Source organism: Sus scrofa, chromosome 14, assembly GCF_054392235.1.
Source record: "Sus scrofa isolate SSC_HxYL_T2T_F1_AM1 chromosome 14, Sscrofa_HxYL_maternal_Yorkshire_Landrace_v2.0, whole genome shotgun sequence".
Classification (NCBI taxonomy): Eukaryota; Metazoa; Chordata; class Mammalia; order Artiodactyla; family Suidae; genus Sus; species Sus scrofa.
Genome location: NC_139396.1, coordinates 103116767 through 103137710, shown reverse-complemented (window position 1 = coordinate 103137710; position 20944 = coordinate 103116767). Strand labels below are relative to the sequence as shown.

The window sequence follows — 20944 nt, the reverse complement described above, 5'->3', positions numbered from 1 at the left end:
TCCGAATCTAACAGATCATTGAGCATCACAGAAACCCTGAAAAGTAAGTATTTTTCTTTCTCTTTTTCAGTACAGAAAGGTGAAGCAGAGCATGGTTTGCCCAAGGCCACAATGAGGTCAGCCCAGAGCTAAGTAATCCCAGAGCTGAGGTGACTCCAGAACTAGAAGGAGGTGCTGAGATTCCCATGTTCTGCCCAGAGGCAGGTCACCGGAGGTTGGGAGATGGCATTTGTATCTCTCTGACCTGAGTTTAAAGCTTCCCTCTATTACTTGCTATGGGTGAGACCCTAGATGAGTTGCAAAAACCTCTCTGAGCCCAAGTGCAGGTGATAATAAGATTTTTGTGAGGATGAATTGAAATAATATCATTCATCTACTGGCTGTCACACTGTCTGCACTCAGTAACTAGTGGGAAGGAAGGGGTGGTGGGGAGCTGCTGGTGGTGGTCAGAGGCTCCGTGTGCCAGGGCAGACCTGGGTGGAATTCAAGTTTGTGGCACATACGTAAGCTTGTGTATCAGGGAAAAGAGGCTCCTCTCTGTGTTGAGGCCCTGGGTTGCTCAACACAACCCAAGAATGACCCGTTCTGTCACCCTCAGCAATGTTGCCGGAAACGTCACAGCAGTTGAAGCACAAGCCCAAGGAATCATGGCATTTCCAAGCCGGAAAGACCAAACCTCCCAGAACCGGTCTGGCCAGACCCCTACTTTTCACAGATGGAGAACATGAGGCTCCTCTCTATGCAGCATCATCACCCCCAACCAGCCCGAGGTGCCCTTCCTCCCGCTCAACCGGGACCCACGATACTGGAGGAACAGCTCGGCAATTTGGAAACTGATTCCCCTTCACTCTCAGGCCTCCTGGAGTCCAACAGTTGAGCGCCTTAGAGGGGAAGTCACATTATTGTTAGGAGAAAGGGGGAAATTGTCTTTTTTTATGACTTTCCACAGAGGGCTAAGCGCTAATGGGGATTCGAGAGGCTTCTGGTGGTATCTCCAGAATTGCACCAAGTCTCTGAACCTCTGCCTCGAGGTGAACTTTTAACTCCCAGAATGATCCCTGAAAGCCCTTTTTCTCCCCCTGTCTCGGCTGCCAAATTGACTCCCCAAGTCTGCCCTCCATGTAAAAACACAATAAAACCTTATACAATCAGGAAGGTATTCAAGGCTCGTAATAAATAATCGCCCTGTGACCAGCGGTTAGGATCCCCCGGCGCACCCTCAATGGGCCTTTTTCTTTAACAGAACAAATAAAAGGAACAGATGCAGGGCCTCCCGTGCCAACACCGCAGTGGCCTCGCGCGGGCCTGAGGAGGGTCACTGGGGAAGCGTCATTCCCACACTGATGAATCCACGTGGGGAACAGTGGGACCGCACCCCCAGAACGCTGCTCTGGGGACACCAACACGCCTCCTAGGCAATGGTGACCCTGCCTTCCTGGGTGTTCCTGGCTTGTCCGCCTCCTTTGCTGCTGCCAGAGGGGGAGCGGGGCTATAGAAGAATCACCGTGACCTGAGTGGAATTACAATGTTCCCTGACCAGTTCCTCCAACACTCTCACATCCCCGTGATAACTGTTATACCTGTCCCATTTCTGCCTGTGCTCCATCTTTCTCCCAGCTCCCACCCTCTCACCCTCTAAGCTCTTTCTAGGAAAGGTCCAAGACCGATTATGCTTGGTACCCTGGCAGAGCGCTGGGACACAGGAGGAGAGACCCAGTAAGTGCTGGTCAAATCAAAACATGAAAGGAAAAACACGGTATCACTGAAAAGTAGAAAATAAAAAGCCACCCTACCAGACACCAGGATATTCTTCTCCCAAGATGGATTTCAGTGTATTTTGCAGCTTTGGATGTCTTTGCTTCACTTCTCCAAGTTGTTGGTGACCACCTCTGCCAGCCTGATTCTCTCTCAAGTGAGTCCTGTGAGACACAACCAAAGGCATTTCTTAATCTGCCATTCACAGTACACAACAGCTGTGGTGGGATAGCTGTAGGCTCTGCCCACCCAGCACACAGCCCCCTTCTGCTCAGAGCTCAGTCTTCCTCTCAGAGGCTGGCCCCTGCCTCTCACGTGCAGGTCTGGAGGTTCCTGACCTCTGGCCAGTGTGGGCTCAGCCCCAGAGCAGCCAATCAGGCCTCTCTCCCAGGCATCTCCATTCCTTTGCTAGTGATGAAAGGGCAGGGACTGGTGACCCTGCAGAGGCATTTGGAGGAGACTGGCCTAAAGTCCTGGCTTGCTCCATGCTGGAGCGGCCTCATCTCCACTCTGCGAGATCTGGGAATCAACGCTTCCCTCTGTTCTGTCCACTAAGTCCTCCCCTTCTGACAAGTTCCCTTTTATATTTAGGTTGGCCAGGCTAGTTTCTGTTGCTTAGAACCGCAGCACCCTAAATCAGGCTTTCCATGATGGATACTTGGGACCAGATAGTTCTTTGCTGTAAGCATCTTATCCAGTATGGCAGACAGCCTGTGAGTAGGAGGTCACGCTGGTATCCTGTGCAGCCTAAGCCTCTACGCTGGGTTTCTCAATCTCAATCTCTATGGTTATTTTAAGCTGCATGTATGTGTAGTGGGAACTGTCCTGTGCTCTGCAGAATGTTTATTGGCATCCCTGGCCTCAACACACCAGATGTCAACTGCAGCCCCCTGGTTGTGACACACATCTCCAAATACAGCAAAATTGTCCCTGGGAGGTTAAACCACTGCTGTAAAAAAAAAAAAAAAAAAAAAAAAAAAAAAAAAAAAAAAAAAAAAAGTCTGCCATAAACAGACTTAGCGGTTGAGACCCAGTGGCCTTGAACAAATTGGTGATTGGGTCTGCATGGTTCAGGGAGGCACTGAGTCAGAAGTCAGAGGGTCTGGGATTTTTCTGGCCCTGACCCCTCCTCCACTTTAGCTCGAGCTCCCTGAGCCCCTCCCCCCCTGCACCATCTTCCTCCCAGGTCCACACCCCAGCACCAATGGGCACAAGCTTGAAGAAATCCAAAGAGCTGCACAAATATTTTGGAAGATCCATTACCACCTCACAGTGGATCCTTACTTGTCAACGAAGTTAAAAGTTGCTTCTTGGCCAGCTGGGCAAACTTGATGATAACTAAAGAAAGTGAATAAATATCCTGACCAGTGGAGTCTGTCTGAAGTATCGACATTTCACTTATCATATTGGGTGGCATTCTACAGACAACAGAGAAATTGTTCTTGCAGGGACAAACCTGTCTTTCTTCCATCAGATGCTCTTTCTGCTATAATGACTAGCATGGCGGGGGTGGGAGGCGAAACAAGGTGAAATTATAAACCTTGGAGATATGAAGGCTCAGAAGCTGCCCTTTCAGACAAAGCCAAGCTCCAACCCTTTCTCACACTTCAAATTGAAACCTCTTTGAGCTTTGATAAAACTCCAACTGACATTTTGTTTCTCCCTTCTCAAGCAAGGTCTGCTCACCTCCGTGCTTTCTGAGACCACTTGGGCACAGGTTCGCCAAGGACAGCCTGGCTGCTCCAGCGCCAAGTAGGTAACACTTAATATGCTGATCTTTGAGCTCTGTGCTTTAACAATGCTGGAGGAACAGTTTTGGCTTAACATGGGGGGACAGGATTCAGTGTGAATTAGGAGTCAGGAGACTGGAGATGGGCCCCAGCTCCATCATTCACACGAAGCCTGGGAACATCTTTTCCCTTCCTTGGTGTCAGTTTCCCCACTTGCAAACTGCCTTTGGAGTAAATCAGTAAGTCGTAAACTTATTTGTTTCTCTCTGTTAATCTGAACCCACCCCCGAGAATATGCCAGTATGCCCTTGATCATACTCCCATAGATGTATCATTTTGTAAAATGTATGAAAAGGAGTTCCCATTATGGCTCAGCAGGTAGCAGGTTAAAGACCTGATGTTATCTCTGTGGGGATGCGGATTTGATCCCTGGCCTCGCTCAGTGGGTTAAGGATCCAGCATTGCCCAAAACCTGCAGCATAGGTTACAGAGGCAGCTTGGATCTGGTGTTGCTGTGGCTGTGATGTAGGCCAGCAGCTGCAGATCTGATTCAATCCCTAGCCTGGGAACTTCCATATGCCACAGGTGCGGCCAAAAAAAAAAAAAAAAAAAAGTATGAAGATTCTTGGACCCTGGACCATGAAGTCCAGGGTGAAGCCATTGGATCAGGTGGTCCCTAAGGAGTCTGCCCTTTCTTGACCCTACTTCGTGGTAGCCCAATTTGACAAGTTAGTTTCATATTAAGACAGACGTGAATTCTAAACACATCTGGTTTGGGAACCCAGCTCCTTTTCTTATCAGCTCTGTGATACTGAGCAAATTTTCTAAACTTTCTGAGCCTATTTTTTCATTTATAAAATAGTGAGATAATACTCCCCAGTAGTTAGTTCGAAGCATTAAACTACATTATTATATGAGACCTAGAAAATGCTTAATTCAGTTTTGCTTTCCAGTCTTCTCCCTCTTCCTCCCCTGATCCTTTCTTGGTACAAGTTCCTCCTAAAACAGGAGCAGAAAAGCAGTTAGTGCATCAGATTAGTTTTATATCTGTGCAGATCTAGGGGAAGGTGAGATTAAATGTCAATTGCTTACAGAGAAACAAACCCCAGAGTGATCCCTCAGAGATGAATTTACATCACAGGAAGCAACTCTTTGCAGGCTGTGTGGCTTTAGTTAATTGACTAAACCTCTCTGAGCCTCTCATCTGTAAACAAGGATGAGGATGACACTTCCCTGACCACCACCTACTCCAGACTCCTTCCTGGATACCAGGCACTGTACTGAGCACTGTGTATAGAGTGCATCATGAACAGCAGGTCTACCGCGAAGGTGACATGAAAGAAGATACACAGAAGGGCTTTATAAATGGTGAAACATGAGGCAGACACTTCATTTTCACCATGGTCAGGGGGCCTCAAGAGATTGTTTTCTATTGTAAAAACACGAGTGGCTTTTCCAACCAGAAGATCAAGCACATAGAGCAGAAAGTGACAACAAGTGACATGGAATTAAGGGTCATCTCAAAAACAATAGGTGACCACCAGTTGGAAGCTTCTTTTCTGGAGCCTTGGTGAGAAATACAAGGAGCACAGAAGGCAAAGCGATTTCTTTTCCTGTGTCTTTCCTATAACATACGTCTTTCCTCACCAAAGCTCCCATTTACCCATTTCTTATCCAGCGCTTGATTTACTGGATGCTGTAGCAGGACAGCCAAAATGCTTGGTGAAATGGTAAATCTAGTAATAAAATATCTAAATGATTTATAAATAAGGTTTAGGGAGGCTTGGGTAGGTAAGGCAGTGCACGGCTAGTCTAATGAAATCCCTGTGCTTCAGAAACTCTCCCCCAGACACCCACATCCAACCCACAGAGCTTTTTGTCTCTATTGAGCTGAGCTGACAACTCCAACGTGTGCAAATACTGATTTAACAGGCAAACGTGCAGCCAAGCCCAAGACTGTAAGTGTTTGAAAAGGCAGATCTGTTTGATGAGCAAATAATGCGTCATCAATAAAGACTTGTCGAGATGAAAAGAACGAGAGCAGCTGTTGCTGAACATTCAGTCTTGGGTAGAAGATGCAAAGTGAAAGAGGAAAACACGGTGTGGGTGGGGGCAGTGGGGGGGGCAGACCAGAGCAGAATGTTTTAGAAAGATAATGCTGGTGTTCTTGACCAATGTGAGCCACCTGGACTGAGAGTGGGGCCAGCTGTACTAGAAGAAGGCCCTCCCTGGAGGCACCTGGGGTATTATTACCAAGGAAAGACAGACAGTGAGAAACTGATAAGAGAGAGCAAGGTCAGGCTTTGCTGAAATTAACATCTTAATTCACATAAGATGATATAAATTACATGTGGAATCTTAAAAAAATCAAGCAAATGAACTTATTTACAAAACAGAAATAGACTCACAGACATAAGAAAGCAAACTTATGGTTACCAAAGGGGAAAGAGGGGAAAGGATAAATTAGGAGTTTGGGATTAATATGTACACACTGCTATACATAAAATATAAAAACTCAAGGACCTGCTGTACAGCACAGGGAACTATATTTGATATTTTACAATAACCTATAAGGAAAAAGATACATATATATCTATATACACATGTAACTGATATATCTATACATAGACATATATGTATCTGTATAACTGAATTACTTTGCTATATACCTGAAACTAATAAAACATTGTATATCAACTATACTTCAATCAAAAAAATTAATAAAGACTATGAAAGAGCTGAAAAAAAATCTTAGTTCACTGTAGCCAAAAAGTGGAAGCAACCTACGTGTCTTGGATGAATGAACAAATACACAAGAAGTGACATAGCCATACAGTGGAATATTATTCCGACCTAAAAGGAAAGAAATTCTAACACATGCTACAACATGGATGACCCTTGATAACAGTGCTCAGTGAAATAAGCCAGTCACAAAAGCCCATTTATTGCCTGATTCCATTTATATGAGGTACTCAGGATCATCAAATTCTGAGAGACAGAAAGTAGAATGGTGGTTATTAGGGACTGGGGATGGGAGAAATGAGGAGGTATTGTTTAATGGGGACGGAGTTTCAATTTGAGAAAATGAAAATTTTCTGTGGATGGATGGCGGTGATGGTTACACAACACTGTGAATTTATTTACTGCCACTAAATACAATTAAAATGGTTAAAATGGAAATTTAAGTTATGTACATTCTCGCAATAAAAAAATATCCTTTAGTATTTGTCCCACTCAGACTTGGATTTCAGCTGCCAGCATGTCAAGCTCTGCCATTATATAATGAGTGATTTGATGTCAAGAATTGGATCTTACCCATCTATGGATCTCCCACTGCATCTAATACAGTGGTTCTCAAAATGTGGTCTGTGGGCCACTGGGGGACTTCAAGGCCCTCCCAGGAGGTCCATAAAATCAAAGTCTTTTCATAATATTACTAAGCCATTATTTGCTGTTTGCTAGGATGGTGTTGTTACATTCCACACTAATGGTGCAAGGTAAGGGTGGGTAAAATTTCTGGTGCCTTAGCACAAACCAAGGCTCTGGCACCAAATTGGGCTAACAGTCATGTTAGTCTGATGTACTCATGATACTCACAATTAAAAAAAAAAACAAAACTGTACTTAAGAATGTCCTTGATGGTATGATGGCACAATACAGATTATTAATTTAATTAAAGCTCAACCTTTGACCATATCATAGGTTTAACATATCTTTTTTGTTGTTGTTGTTGTTTGTTGTTGTTGTTGTTGCTATTTCTTGGGCCGCTCCCACGGCATATGGAGGTTCCCAGGCTAGGGGTTGAATCGGAGCTGTAGCCACCGGCCTACGCCAGAGCCACAGCAACGCGGGATTTGAGCCGCGTCTGCAACCTACACCACAGCTCACGGCAACGCCAGATCGTTAACCCACTGAGCAAGGGCAGGGACCGCACCCACAACCTCATGGTTCCTAGTCGGATTCGTTAACCACTGCGCCACGACGGGAACTCCGTCTTTTGTCTTTTTTTTTTTTTTTTTTTAACATATCTTTAACATATCTTTTTAACATTTCGTGTGACAAAACTGCAAGTCTTTAAAAAGCACTTCTGCTACATACTGAAATATAAAGGCAACTTCAAGGAAAAGCACTTGTGCGATGGTTTGAGTGTCAAGTGGAAATAGCCACCTTTTTTTTTTTTCATGAAACATCATTTTTTACTTGAAAGCACAACTGAATGACAAACAAATGTTATTCTGATAGAGGTATCTGGCAGACAATTCCTCAAAAATGAAGGAAGCAAGCCTGTCACCTCCAGGAAAACCACTAGTGGTGTGATTGCCAACACTGAATTCCAAGCTGTCAAATGAAACTTAGGATTTTGGATAACAAGTCACCACCATGAGCTTAAGAGTTTCCCAATACTTAATGGACTTCTGATGAGAGCAGAGGTAATATAAATTACTGTGATTTTTTGATGTTGCATAATTAAATGGATCAACATTTCAAAAGGTCTGTATGACTCTGAACCTGTATTTTCCAAATGACCAAAAGCATCATACTCAAAAATCATGCATGGTAGAAGATTCATTTAAAGCCCAAGACAGATCAATGGATTTTAATGCAGTCAGGTACCAAATATTTGCTAACATGGTTTCAGATTCCACATCACAGCTAAACTTTAAGAAATTTCTACTTGTTGAGTTTTGGTGTAGTATTGAAGAATATCCACAGTTATCTGAAAAGGCAGTGCTCTTCTCTTTTCCAACTACAATTCTGAGTGAGGCGCAATTTTCTCCACGTACTTCGACCAAAACAATATATCACAACAGACTGAATGCAGAAGCAGATACTGCAATGTCTTACTGCATTTTGCAGATACTGAGCTTTTTACAAATTGAAGTCTTGTAGCAACCCTGTGTTGTCAGATAAGAGCTGGCATTTTTAGCAATAAAAATTTTTTAATTAAGGTATGTAAATTGGTGTGTAGACATAATGCTCTTGTACACTTAATAGACTACAATATAGTGTAAACATCACTTTTATATGCACTGACAAACCAAAAAATAAGTGTGACTTGCTATGTTGCAAAGTTAGCTTCATTGTAGTGGTTTGGAACCAAACCCACAGTATCTCCAAGGTAGGCCAGTATAAGAATCCAGCTGTCTTCTATTATGCCAAATATCAAGGAGATTTTTCAAAGGCATTAATGCCATTCTTCTCACTATTTTTTGTTTTGTTTTGGAAAATGGCTGTTTTTAGTAAAAAAAATATTTAACACGCAGATTTTTATTGCTACTGTTAAATGAATTCTTAGATAAGTATTATTAACATTTCTCAGTTATTTTCCATATCAATATATATAAACTACATAAGCAAAAACTCTTTGGGACCCTTGGCATTTTTAGGAATGAAAATGGATTGTAAAATCCAAAAGTTTGGAGTTCCCGTCATGGCTCAGTGGTTAATGAACCAGAATAATATCCATGAGGATGCGGGTTCAATCCCCGGCCTCACTCAGTGGGTTAAAGATCTTTCGTTGCCATGAGCTGTGGTGTAGGTCACAGACACAGCTCGGGATGGCATTGCTGTGGCTGTATTGTAGGCCAGCAGCTGTAGCTCCGATTCAACCCCTAGCCTGGGAACCTCCATATGCCGAGGGTCCAGCTCTAAAAACACGAAAGACATAAAATCCAAAAGTTTGAGACCCTCTGGTCTAACACAAAGGCTTTAATACATGTCTTAAGGAAATAAATGAAGGAATGAGAATGTTGATGGCAAAAAAAAAGCAAAAAACAAAAAATAAAACAAAACAAACAAACAAACAAACAAAAAAACATGGCTCTGAGTGGTGAAAAGAAAAGCAGTGGGTCAATGTGGAAGGGCTGCCAAAGCATCAACCAAGGTCGAGGATTTAGTAGTGCTTGTGAGCCACATGGGAAGTCCAAGGATTTAGTAGTTCTTGATTCGAACATTTCACAGGTAGATAAAATTGTCAAACTATTACAAGAAACCACACAGAATGGCCAAATTTTAATTTGATCAGGTAGGGACAGTTGAAAAAAAAAAAAAAACTATAATCTGCCATTACCATGATTTTGTAAAAGGCAAGATATTTTAACAGAGAGAAAAAAAAAAAGAAGGATATAATCTTGGTACAAAGGCCAGTCTCCATATTACATAAATTGAACTTTTTTGGAAACTCACATTCGGGTGCTTGTTTTCCTACTTTGCCCCAGGCCAGTGGGCACTTCCTCCTGCACCAAACTCAGTAAGCATCAACCTAGAGCAGAAGCTGGTAAAAATTTTTTGTATAGGACCAGAGAGGAAAGATTTTCAGTTTTGCAGGCCATTATTTTCGCTGTCACAGCTACTCAACTCTACTGTCGGAGCTTGAGAGCAGCTACAGACAACACATAAATGAACATGCATGGCTGTGTGCCAATGCAATTTTATTTACAAAACCCACAGTGGCTGGATTTGGCTCACTGGCTGCTGTTTGCTGACCCTGATCTAGAGAGCTGGGTGGAGATGTGTGGGCGACTGGGGCGAGGCCATTCCTGCCTGGTCACCACGGACTTCACAACTGTCAAGATGACCAGCATTACCATTTCCCTGACAAGCAAACTGGAAAAATCTGCTCAGAAAGCTAGCCGTCCTTCAGGAATATACTGAGGGCTGTCCTTTTTAGGCATCTGAGCAGTGGGGGGGTAGGGGGTGACGAAGTCATTAACCTCCCCTGGAAAAGCACAGTGACACAGCCCACCACACTGGCATCCAGGCTCAGGAGCCAGGTATAGAAATGGAACAAAGGCAGGTGAAATGGCCTGTCCGCAGTTATCCGGGAGGTCAGTGACAGACTGGCACCAGAACTCTCTGTCGCATGTCACCATAGCTCTGGCACAGGGACACTTTCGTCTTGTTCCACACTCCCAATGTGGGAAACAAACAGAATCTTTGCTTGATTTAGAGGTGCATTTAAATGCCTCAATTTCCAGAAAACCCCCATTCCATGACTTTCTTTCAGAACAAAGGGATGCATTTTTAGAAAGGGAATCTCCACTGCCATCTTCTCCCTTCCAGGATGTCAAGATTTGCCAGGCAGCCCTCTGCCAGCCAGGGCACATCCTCCCCCCAGCTGCCGATCTGCCCGTCAGATTAGGGGTGCGCGCATATGGTGGCAGAGGCAGGGAGAATGAGCTCCATCGTTTCTGACATGTGAGCACCAGAGCTGCGAGCATATGGCCTGGAAGGCTCTCCAGGAATTTCACGGGACATTTCATGCAAGTTGAGACTGAGGCATTCAGGAACCTGGATCCAGAGAGAGGAAAAGAGAAACTGCAGAAAATATTTTCCTCTGAAATACTTACAACAAATGTGACAGAGAAGCGATAATTTCTGTAATGTACAAAGCTCATTCCAATCATTTCAGAAAAAGGTGAAAACCTCACCTCAAAAGACAATCAGAAAACGATATGATTCCATAATTCATCAAAGAACCACCAATGGCCACTAAACTAAAAATGAAATTGATTCTTACTGTTAATAAACAAATGCAAATTACAACACAACACATTTTTAGTTATGTTTTAAAGGAATAATACTGAATGCTGGTGTGAGTGCAGTGAGAAGGACACTCTTCGCATATTGCTAGTGGGCATGTAACCGGGTCGGGTACACACCAGCTGGAAATCAATCTGGTAGTACATACGAAGAATTATAAACAGATTCAGAATCTTTAACTCAGCAATCCCACATCCATGAATATGCAGAATAAACTAACATCATCACCTCCCTTGGATGGAACATCTACCTCTATTAGTAGAATCCATACTACTAATAAACTTTTTGACAGTTTCACAAGGCATTCATTTTGCACTACAAATTAAAACCTGAATGCCTCCTTCTTTGCTTCCAAAAATGATGCTAGAAATTCATACACGCATAGCTGCCTTTCTATGCAGGTACAGGTTTGGGAAATCCCTGAATAGAACTCGGCATTAATTCTTGATTGAGTCAGCCCATCACTCAATCATTTGGATCCACATCTGTCACTCAAAACAGCCTCAGGTTCTCCCAGCATGTCACTTGTGAATGGCAGCCAGCCTACCTCTCTCCCCGCAGCCCATATTCCCAGGAGGTGGTTGCAGCAGGATCTGGCTGAGGACAGAGCCCAGTGACAGGCCACTACACACCTCTTTCTGCGTTGTTTCTGATCCTTCACAAGCATTTAGCAATGAGTTGCCCAACCCATTACAAATCTGCTTGGTTTAACTAGGATTTGAACACATTCCTCTTGTCCACCCAGCAATCATGAAATGTCAGATGTCTCACAGAAGTCCAGCAAGACATCTGCAAGGGGAGGAAGGGACAGTAAGGAGAAAAATCTCCCCAGCTCTGCCTGGCTGGGCAACACTGGCTGTCCAGGTCCCCATTTGCCCAGAGACCCCACTTCCTCTCTCTCCATCTGTTACCTTCCAGCCCTTCTGTCCAGGGCCTTGCTTACAGCTCCCTTTGGCTTAACTTTAAGTAGCTAACCCCGGCCAGGTGAGCGGAAGGGTGTCTGGAGTGGGTTTCAGACTCAGGGATGAGAGACATTGTTTTACGATTCACTACCTGTACAACTTTGGATGTGTTCACCTTTTTGATCCTGAAATTCCTCACCTCTAAAACAGACATAATACTGGTGCCCCCACCCCCAAGGGGGTCTGTAAAGTTCAGCAAGACAGCAGATGACAACTAGCCTCAGAAACCAAAGGACTGCACAAGCAGACATGTATTTGTCAGGGTACCACTGGTACTACTAGTAAATTGCAGAGCCAGTTTACCTGTCCTATTTGGTGCAGGGAAAGGGCAAAACTGTCCTCAAGTACTCTAGGATAGAGTGCTCTAGGACGTGTGAGGGGCAACGGGATCCAACCGGTGGTGCAGCAGCCTGAGACCTCCTGGAGATTTCCTAAACCAAAGGGATCGGATACCTGAGAACTAACTGAGCCATGGTTCTGGAATCCTCAAATGTGGGCCCCCTGAGAACCAGCCTCACCCCCAGTCCCTGCAGATGAGAACCCTGAGCCCTAAGGGGAGGAGTGAACACACTGGAGGTCACAGCTCTAGGAAGTGGAAGGCGAGGCTGAGTCCTCTCATGGCACCCCAAACTGCCATCTCTGTCACCCACCTCCAACGACGTTCACCACGATTCACTCGGGAGGTCCATCACAGGATAGGACCACCCTGAGGGTGGCAGAAAATGCAGCCTCTGCAGCACCTGTGTTTCTAGCCAGTCTGCAGATCTTGGATCTGCCTGGGATTCTGCCAGCTGGAGGTCCTCTTTCCAAGTGGCGAAGCTTGGGGTTGTCCTATCTCCCCTTTTCCTCTCACAGCACAGGGACCTTGGACAGTTTTGTGTGTTGTGTCTGTTGAATGAGTGAACTCGTCCCAGGGGTGAACTGACTTTCCCAAGAACACGAGAGTTGCAATGAAACTGCTCCCCACCCCCTCCTCTCTGGTGCGCTCACTTTGTAGAATCATGGATACAAACAGACCCATGCAGAGCACAACCTTCCCCAATAGCCTTTGAGTCCTTGCGTTTCCATAGGTACTTTTCTTGGCTGCCACACCCAACGCACTCAGCCGCACATCATTTAATGAAGATTTGAGGAACACTTATTTATACAAAGCAGCAAGTTAAGGAATATCACATCTCTGAGCTCTAAATCCCTTCCCAGCCCCAATTCTGAGGTGGAAATCCCACTGGGCTTGGCAACCTGCCTGTAGGTCTAACCAGGCACAACATGGGGCTCCCAGCAGGCCTGGTTGTTCTATCTCTCTTCAAGCTCTGGTTTTCTGGGGAGGATATTTTGACAAGAAACTTCCCTGGATTTAGGAATGAGAGTGCAGCTGTGTCACAGCTATTGGAGTTTCAGGGAGGAGGCAGTGGGATGTGACAGACACTTCAGGGGTTCAGCCTGGGAACACAGCATCCCTCAGGACTTGGGAGTATCAACACAGGTCTGCTGAGTTCCTCAAAATAACACAACTCATGCCACAGAGTCACCTCCTCCTGGAGGCAGGTAGGGAAGCCAAGGTTTAGCTAACAGCATCCTTCAAAAGAAAGGAACTTCAGCAAGCCTTCCTGTCTTAAAGAGGGGGAAATGATGCCCAGTGATACTAGCACAGCTGGAGCATTGGCAGGGACGAGAACTTAGACTTCCGAACCATTTGGGCCACTGCTGTATTAAATGGCACAGGGATACATAGAAATTCCATTTCAGAGTTCATTCGCTGGGTAGTTCCACGCTAAGTTATGGGAGTCACTTCTCTCACAGGTGAGTGGTTGAGAAATTGTGTTCTTCAGTAAAGAAAGGATTTAGTCTATAGGAGGACATCCTTAGGATGGAATATTACGTAGTCGGTAAAACCCCTATCTTTAGAGCATATTTCAAGGCATGCGGCCATATGCATGATGTAATGTTAAATGGAAGTAACATGAGACCAATTTATACACAAATAACTCTAATAGTCTGCCTTTATACAGTATTTACTCTAATAGTCTGCCTTTATACAGTATTTCCTCTATAACAGCAGTGATTTTAAGATGCACCACTGACTTAAAAATATTTCAAGAAAAAGAACCATTAACTATAAGCATACAATCTCAGAAACATTAAAGATGAAAAATGTGCATTCAAGAAGAAAGGAAATGTGACCAATTTATCACAAGAATGTCTTGTGTGTATGTGTGTGTGCACACAACACGTACTAGACTCAGAAGTGCATTAAACATTAACTGGTTATCTCTGAGAGGAGATTTTTATTTTTATTTTATCGACGCTCTTCAGTAATTTTCCATTTTATCTTTGATGTGGAGAGAGATATTAATTTTATAATTAGAAAAAAAAACTGTGTATAGACCATAAAAAGCAAACATAAGAAAAATGCACGTAAATTTTTGATTCACAGAAGGAGTCCGTTGCCCAGTCTCGACACATTTTTAGCCCTTCTTTATTTTGTTCTATTTCTCCCCTCTCGTTTCTAAGGGCAGTTTAATACTCCATCTTCCACGAACCATTGGAAGGTTGCAGTCACGCTTCCCCCACTCAGCTGCATGGGAGCATGGGATGCCCTGGGCCTGCAGCCAACAACTCTTAGGAAAGTCTGAGACAACTTCGTGGTGCAGGTGCCACAGGCATGTCTCAGATCCCTCTCAGACCTGAAAGCAGAGGTCTTTGCAAAAAGTGTCTCCTGGGAAAAACTATTTAGTGCTAAGAGACTTTCTGCTTTCCTTTGAGGAAAAGGTATGCTTTGGTTTTTTACTCTAAAATTCATGAATATTCTCGTAACTCTGTATTATTTCCCCTTTTCCCTACCTGCTAAGAAAATCCAAGCCAATTTGAAACTCAACTATGATAACTCTGTTGGTCCCTAGGGTAGGGTTATTTGCATGCTTTTTTTTCCCCCTTTGGTTCTGATTCTTGAAATAAAATATTTGATTTTACTGTTTGTGTTCTTTTGTAACAAGTCGTAAATCACTGGTGGAAAAAGCATAGAGTAAATAAATACAGACACTCAGTGAAAAATTTTTCTGAGTCCACCTTTGACTTCTCTCTCCCCTGTACCCACTGTACCCAATCTATCAACAAATCTTGTCAATGACGCTTCTAAAATATGTCCCATATCTGTCCACCTCCCCACCTCCACTGTCAGCCTCCTGGCCCAAGCCATTGGACAGTGACAACAGCCTCGATGCTGGCCTTTCTGCATCTCTTCCCGTCCCCCCTCTGTTTCATTTATTCCTTCAAAGTGTACCTTAGACCAATAAACAAAAGCTGCCCTCATCCACTCATCCTCCCTCTCATCACCCTATTTTACTTCCCTTACAGCCTTTATGGCACCAAAAATAATCTTCATGTTTGCTTTTATCTCTCCCCTTCCCCATCTCTAAAGTGAAAGCCTCATCTGTTCCCTGCTGCATCTTTGGAGCCTGGGACTGCCTGGTACATTGTAGGTACTCAAAATTTGTTGGAAAAATGAAAGCCTGGCTCACTTCCAATACCCTCCTAGCCACTGGTACTTGCAGAGGGCTCTAACTCCCCACACCCATGTTTGCATTTTCAAACAATGAACAAATGCCATCCTGCTGGCTCCTTCGGCTCTCAGCAGGAGGCTCCCCTAATCTGTATGGTGAGGCAGGGTGGGCAGCTGCCAAAATCCCATTCACCTCCTGTGCAGTGGGAATGAAGGGCTGGGAGGGAAGAAGACTGCAGGGGTGATGAGGACCTGCTCAGGACAATCATCAGCAAGATCAGGGTCACTGCTGAAAGGTCCAGAGAGCCCTGCAGCCCCACAAGCTGTCCCAAGGCTTATTCTCCATCCTTTCGGATTACTTCACTGGCCAGACATTCAAATACCGCATTAAAATTCTCTGCCCTGAAGGAGCAAAACTTCCCCCAAAGACCTCCCACACTCTAAGAGACTTTTTCCTGGAGATGAATTTTCTCCTAGGCAATAAGAAACCAGGTTCTTTTCTCTGGCTGTGTCCTTTCAAACAACTAGACACAAAGGTCCACTGAGGCCAGAGCTCTTGCCTTGTCTTTTTTCAGTAAGTCTTGCTGGCTCCCCAGCCTCCCTGCTCTTTGTTGCCCCAGCCCCAGGAAGGTCTCACTGGCCCCAGAAAGACATTTATTGGAGTGCAGGGTAGAAGCCCCACCCCTTTCAGAAGAGACCACCCAATTATTCTAGGCACTAGTGGTGATCCCTAATTCCGCTTTCCATCACCTTCTACTATGGCCACCAAGGTAAATCAAGGCTACGGAACAGCCCCAAGGAACCTAGAGGTTTCCAAGCTCAAAAAGCAAATTGTTCTCGTCTCTCCAGATAGGTAACTTCACTGGGAGGTTACTGGGGTGGGGATAGGCCTGCAGGGAGCAGGCCCTGGAAAAACACCCCAACCGCTCCAGGAATATCATCACTCAGGGGACAGCTAGAGCAGCTGGAAGGGGCAAGAAAGAGCTAGACAACAGTCCAGCGAGGATGCAAAGGAGGCAGTGGGAGGAAGCACCCCCTCGTCCTGGTGGTGTTTAAGGCTTGGAGCACTGGGGTCTCAGAGACTTTGGTTTGTGAATCTCAGTCCCAGCAGCCCCTCCACCCCCAACCTTGCCCTCAGGCCCCAGACACTGTCTGAGCTCCTGGGAATCTGGGAAGGGGGTCGAATCCAAGCTGATTTGGGAGGACTTTCAAAAAGTTCTAGGAGTTTAATCATAAATGCACTTTTCCCCCCCCATTTTACAGCTAAGGAAGCTGAGGCAGACAGTGTTCTGCAGCATATTAGACCAGTCCATCCTCCGGCCTTCTTCCGCCACATTCCAAGGCTGCGCTGAATCTGGGTATAAGATTCCCATTTCCCCCTGCTCTTCCTGCAGGGCCCAGCTGAAATCTATGTCATACACATGTATGAAATATTTAAGCCTCTCCCGAGGAGCCTCGTGTCACTTCTAAATCAATTTATTCTAATCTAATCTTCATCTGCCATGGTTTTTTGGGCCAGCGCCATCAAGGAAACCTCTTGGCAGGTGAGAGAGACTGAAAACACAGAACATTTGTTTTTAACGGTCCCTCTACAGCCAGCAGTTTCCAATATGGCAAAGTCCACACAAACCGTGAAATATGACTGGTCCTTGGAAACGACCCCCAGTGCACTCTGAGATCCATGCAGATGGGTGCTGGCCAAGCTGCGTGCATAAAGTTGTCAGGAGCCCCTGAAAACTCGAGGTGAAATCAGGAAGGGCCAGGAGCCCAGGGAAAGCCAGGAGGAATCCTGGCAGGAAGGCAAGTCACCGCCTGTCATCGTGTTCCTAAGTGGACTTTTAATAGCTTCAGCCATAAAAGGCAGTTTTCTCCATCTCTGCCTGGGCTTCAGTCATATTCGCTTTCCCCCAGCTCCTTTTATTTTGATAGGAATGGTCCAAAATGCAGAAATGGCCTTCTCTTGCTTTTCCATCAGGCTCAGCTGTGGAATTCCAGAGGAAAACTCCAAAAGAGGTTGGGCCCCGGGCCCAGGAAACCTCAGGAGTCCTGCTGGTGACTGTAGGGCCCAGACTACAATATGCCGGGAAGGGACGAATGGCAACCTCTCCCACGGGATGCAGGATCCTACAACTTCTATCAGAAGCTGTCCTGTCATATCAAGCTGTCAGCTTCCCACCTGTTGCCAGCCCCTCCCAGCCAGAGCTCCCACCAGGCCCCCTTCCCTGGGCCAGCCACGACCAGGGCAGGAAGTGCATCCACAGCTCTGCTCCAGGGAGCCTTGACCTCAAACCTGAGAGCCTGGCAGAAGTAAGCTGGGACTTTTGAGTCCTACTTTCCACACTGGGTCAGCCCGGCCCATAAGCTGTGTGGTTTCTCCTATGCTTCTCCCACCCTAAACCCTCTATCTCTGGGCTAGGGAGTGAGCTCTCACCTGGAACCCAACCTGAAGGGGTGGCCATGCTCTGTCATCCACTGTTGCAGGCTCAGGGACTATCACAAACAATCAGGAACCCGATGCCCCTCAGATCTGCCTGGGAATTTAGTGTTTGAGAACTCAGGCATGAACAGAATGGAGTTCAAATCTCTTCTCTGGCACATCCTGGTCATTTGACATTAGAAAATCAGTCTACTTCTATGTGCCTCAGTTTGCCTATCTGGAAAATGGGTATAATAATGACAATCCCTACCTGAAAAGCAAATGAGATTGTGTAGAGCATACTGTGCACTGCCGTATAGGACAACAAAAGTATGTATCTCTTCATGGTACTAAAACTCTCCCTCTTATAAGTACAAGGAGGACGTCCCTGCCTCTGGCAGTCAGTGACTAGTGGCCAACTGGCAGTGGGCGGGTGACCCTTGCCACCTTCAGCATAGGAGAGGTAAGAAGAGGCTTGCTTTTAACAGTCCCTCTCCTTCTTTGGTGAGCCCTGAAGGTACCTGTTGCAATGGCAGCATCACTAGATGATGGGGCCTTCACCAGCCCCTGCACGGCCTGATGTGTGAGCCAGAAACAAATTTATTGTGTTAAGCCACCAAGACTGGTGCCCTCAGCACAACTCAGCACTTCCTGACAAATACACCACCCAACTCCTCCCACCCCAAATCAGCATGTCTTCGCTCTGCACTTTGGACTTGGGGTTTAGATTGGGATGCCCTGCACCTTCCCTCTCCCCCTCCTCCCAACAGTGAGCTGCAGCCCTCAGCCACGCTCACCCCCACTGCCTCCCATCCCTCTGGCCCACAGTGCTGGTGGCAGTAGGAGAAGTCGGGGAGGAAGAGAGCTGTCTGGAGCTCCTCAGGGGCCAAAGCAGTCTGCTTTGACTCCAAGCCCAGGGCAGCAGAGGTGCCCTGCACAGGCTGGCTGCAGCTGCAGTCCCTGCCCACACCCCAGCTCCACCATCCTAACTCCTTCCCAAGGAGATGCAAAGAAAGGTCATCCTAATGTCGTGTTTCCTCTGAATTGGCTAGATTTTCACTCTTTTGGAATCTGGAAGCTAAAACAGGTAAATTTTTCCATAAGGTTATAAAAAGTCAGAGCTGGAGGGACTATCCACACTGACTCCACTGTACAAAGTAGAAACCTGAGGATGGGCCTTGCACAGAGGTAGAGCAAGGCAGTGACAGCATGAGACAGAATCCTGCTGTCAGCTTACACACTGAGCGCAAACGGCATCAAGCTTGATTCTTCTCGAATCGGATGTCCAGCTAGGGTCTGGCCAAGGAGGAAGCCTCTGCTGATAAGGCATGTCTGCCCCCAGAGACCATAGGCTCCTCAGAGAGAGAACCAGAGAGGCTGCCTGCGTGGCTGTGCCCACCTAGGTATCCAGCAAGTTGTGAGATTTCTGTGTGCACAGAACGAAGGCTTCCTGGCAGGTCCACGGCCTTCACCTCCCACTAGTCTCCACCTGGGATCTGACTTTGACCCCAGTACAGAAATGAAAGAACCCAAGAATCCACGAGTGTGGGGCAGGGAGGGTCCACCCAGGTCATCCATCCCCACCCTGAGGGGTCATTAGGCCCCTGATGTGACGTGACGCTGCGAAGAGCAGCACACCACCTCCCACAGCAGTCTTTTCACCTGGGACTTTGTCTCAGTACTTCATGGGACACCCCCTTCTGCCCCAGATCTGCCCCGTGGGGCCGTGCTGAACCTCTCCACCCCACAGCGGCCCTTCTAGAATGGGAAGTCCCTGTGAATCCTCTTCTCTCTGGTATGAACAGTCCAAGGCTATCATGGAACCTGGTGTCCTATCTCCTCCCCACCCCACTCCCTTGCTACTCAAAGGTGTGCTCCAGTAGTGTGGGCATCACCTGAGAGTGTGAAGAAATGCAGAGAATCAGTCCCACCCTAGACTTACTGAGTTGGAGCCTGTACTTTAACCAGATCCACCACTGCTTCTGGCTCTGTAGTTCTGGGAAGCTCTGGCTTAGACCTACCTCACACTGTCCACCTACCTCTTAGAGTTGAGACCCAGAACTCAGGTGTGCAGGACAGGACTCCCACCTCTCCTGCCAAGGCTTCTTTTTACCTCCAAGACCCTGATAACACTAAGGATCTTGGGTCTACTCAGACCCCCGAGTCTCCTGCACAGGAACTTCTCCCAAGCGGCATCTCCCCTTCCAGGTTGGGAAGGAGTTGGTGGTTGCTGATTCAGATATGAAAACTTAAGCCAAATTAATCACTGTGCTTTCACCTGTGTCTACTCTACTACTTAATCCACCAGTTTTCAAACCCTCCTGCACATCAGGATCACCTGTTGGGCTTTTTTAAAAACTGTGATGCCAAAAAAAAAAAAAAAAAAATGGAGATCCCGTCATGGCTCAGCAGTTAACAAACCTGACTGGCATTCATGAGGATGCAGGTTCGATCTCTGGCCTCACTCAGTGGGTTAAGGATCTGGCGTTGCCGTGAGCTGTGGTGTAGGTCGCAGATGTGGCTAGGATTCCATGTTGCTGTGGCCCTGGTGTAGGCCAGCGGCTACAGCTCCAATTGGACCCCTAGCCTGGGAACCTCCATATGCCACAGCTGCAGCCCTAAAAAGAGAGAAAGACAAAAACAAACAAAACCAAACAAACAAACAAAAAAACCTGTCATGCCAAGACCCCATGGCAGAAGAATTGAATAGATTCTCTAGGGCGTGTTGTGGGTGTCTGGTTTTGTCATGCTCCCTAGGCAACTCTCATATGACATCAGGATAGAGAGCCACTGGTTTAACACATCAACAAAGTAGATTTTTTGGTCAACTTGAGGCTCTAGGGTCCGTTGGTATGGGCAACTCACTTCCCACAGTGACCCTGAGCTCACAGCAAGGTATCTGTTAGCTTTTGGCACAATATGGCTATGTAACAAACAACCACAAAACTGGAGAGAATGCAATAAGAAGCACTCATGTAGATGGCACGTCTGGGGGTCAACTAGGACAGCTCTGCCTGCCTGTGCTTTGCCTGATCGAGGC

The 20944-nt window shown here is 46.1% G+C and overlaps 1 protein-coding gene across 4 annotated transcripts in view; it reads right to left on the bottom strand.

Annotated features, from left to right (window-relative positions):
• The window catches only part of LOC102163764 (uncharacterized), a 447748-nt gene that overhangs the window by 163528 nt on the left and 263276 nt on the right, over window positions 1-20944 (bottom strand). For all 4 annotated transcript variants that reach the window (XR_014828194.1, XR_014828193.1, XR_014828196.1 and 1 more), the window contains one exon: window positions 1794-1919. Coding sequence is in view for 1 of the 4 variants with exons in the window: in XM_084997458.1 (XP_084853584.1) it covers window positions 1794-1919 (126 nt within the window). In the remaining 3 variants the exon portion in view is untranslated. The remainder of the gene's footprint in view (window positions 1-1793; window positions 1920-20944) is intronic.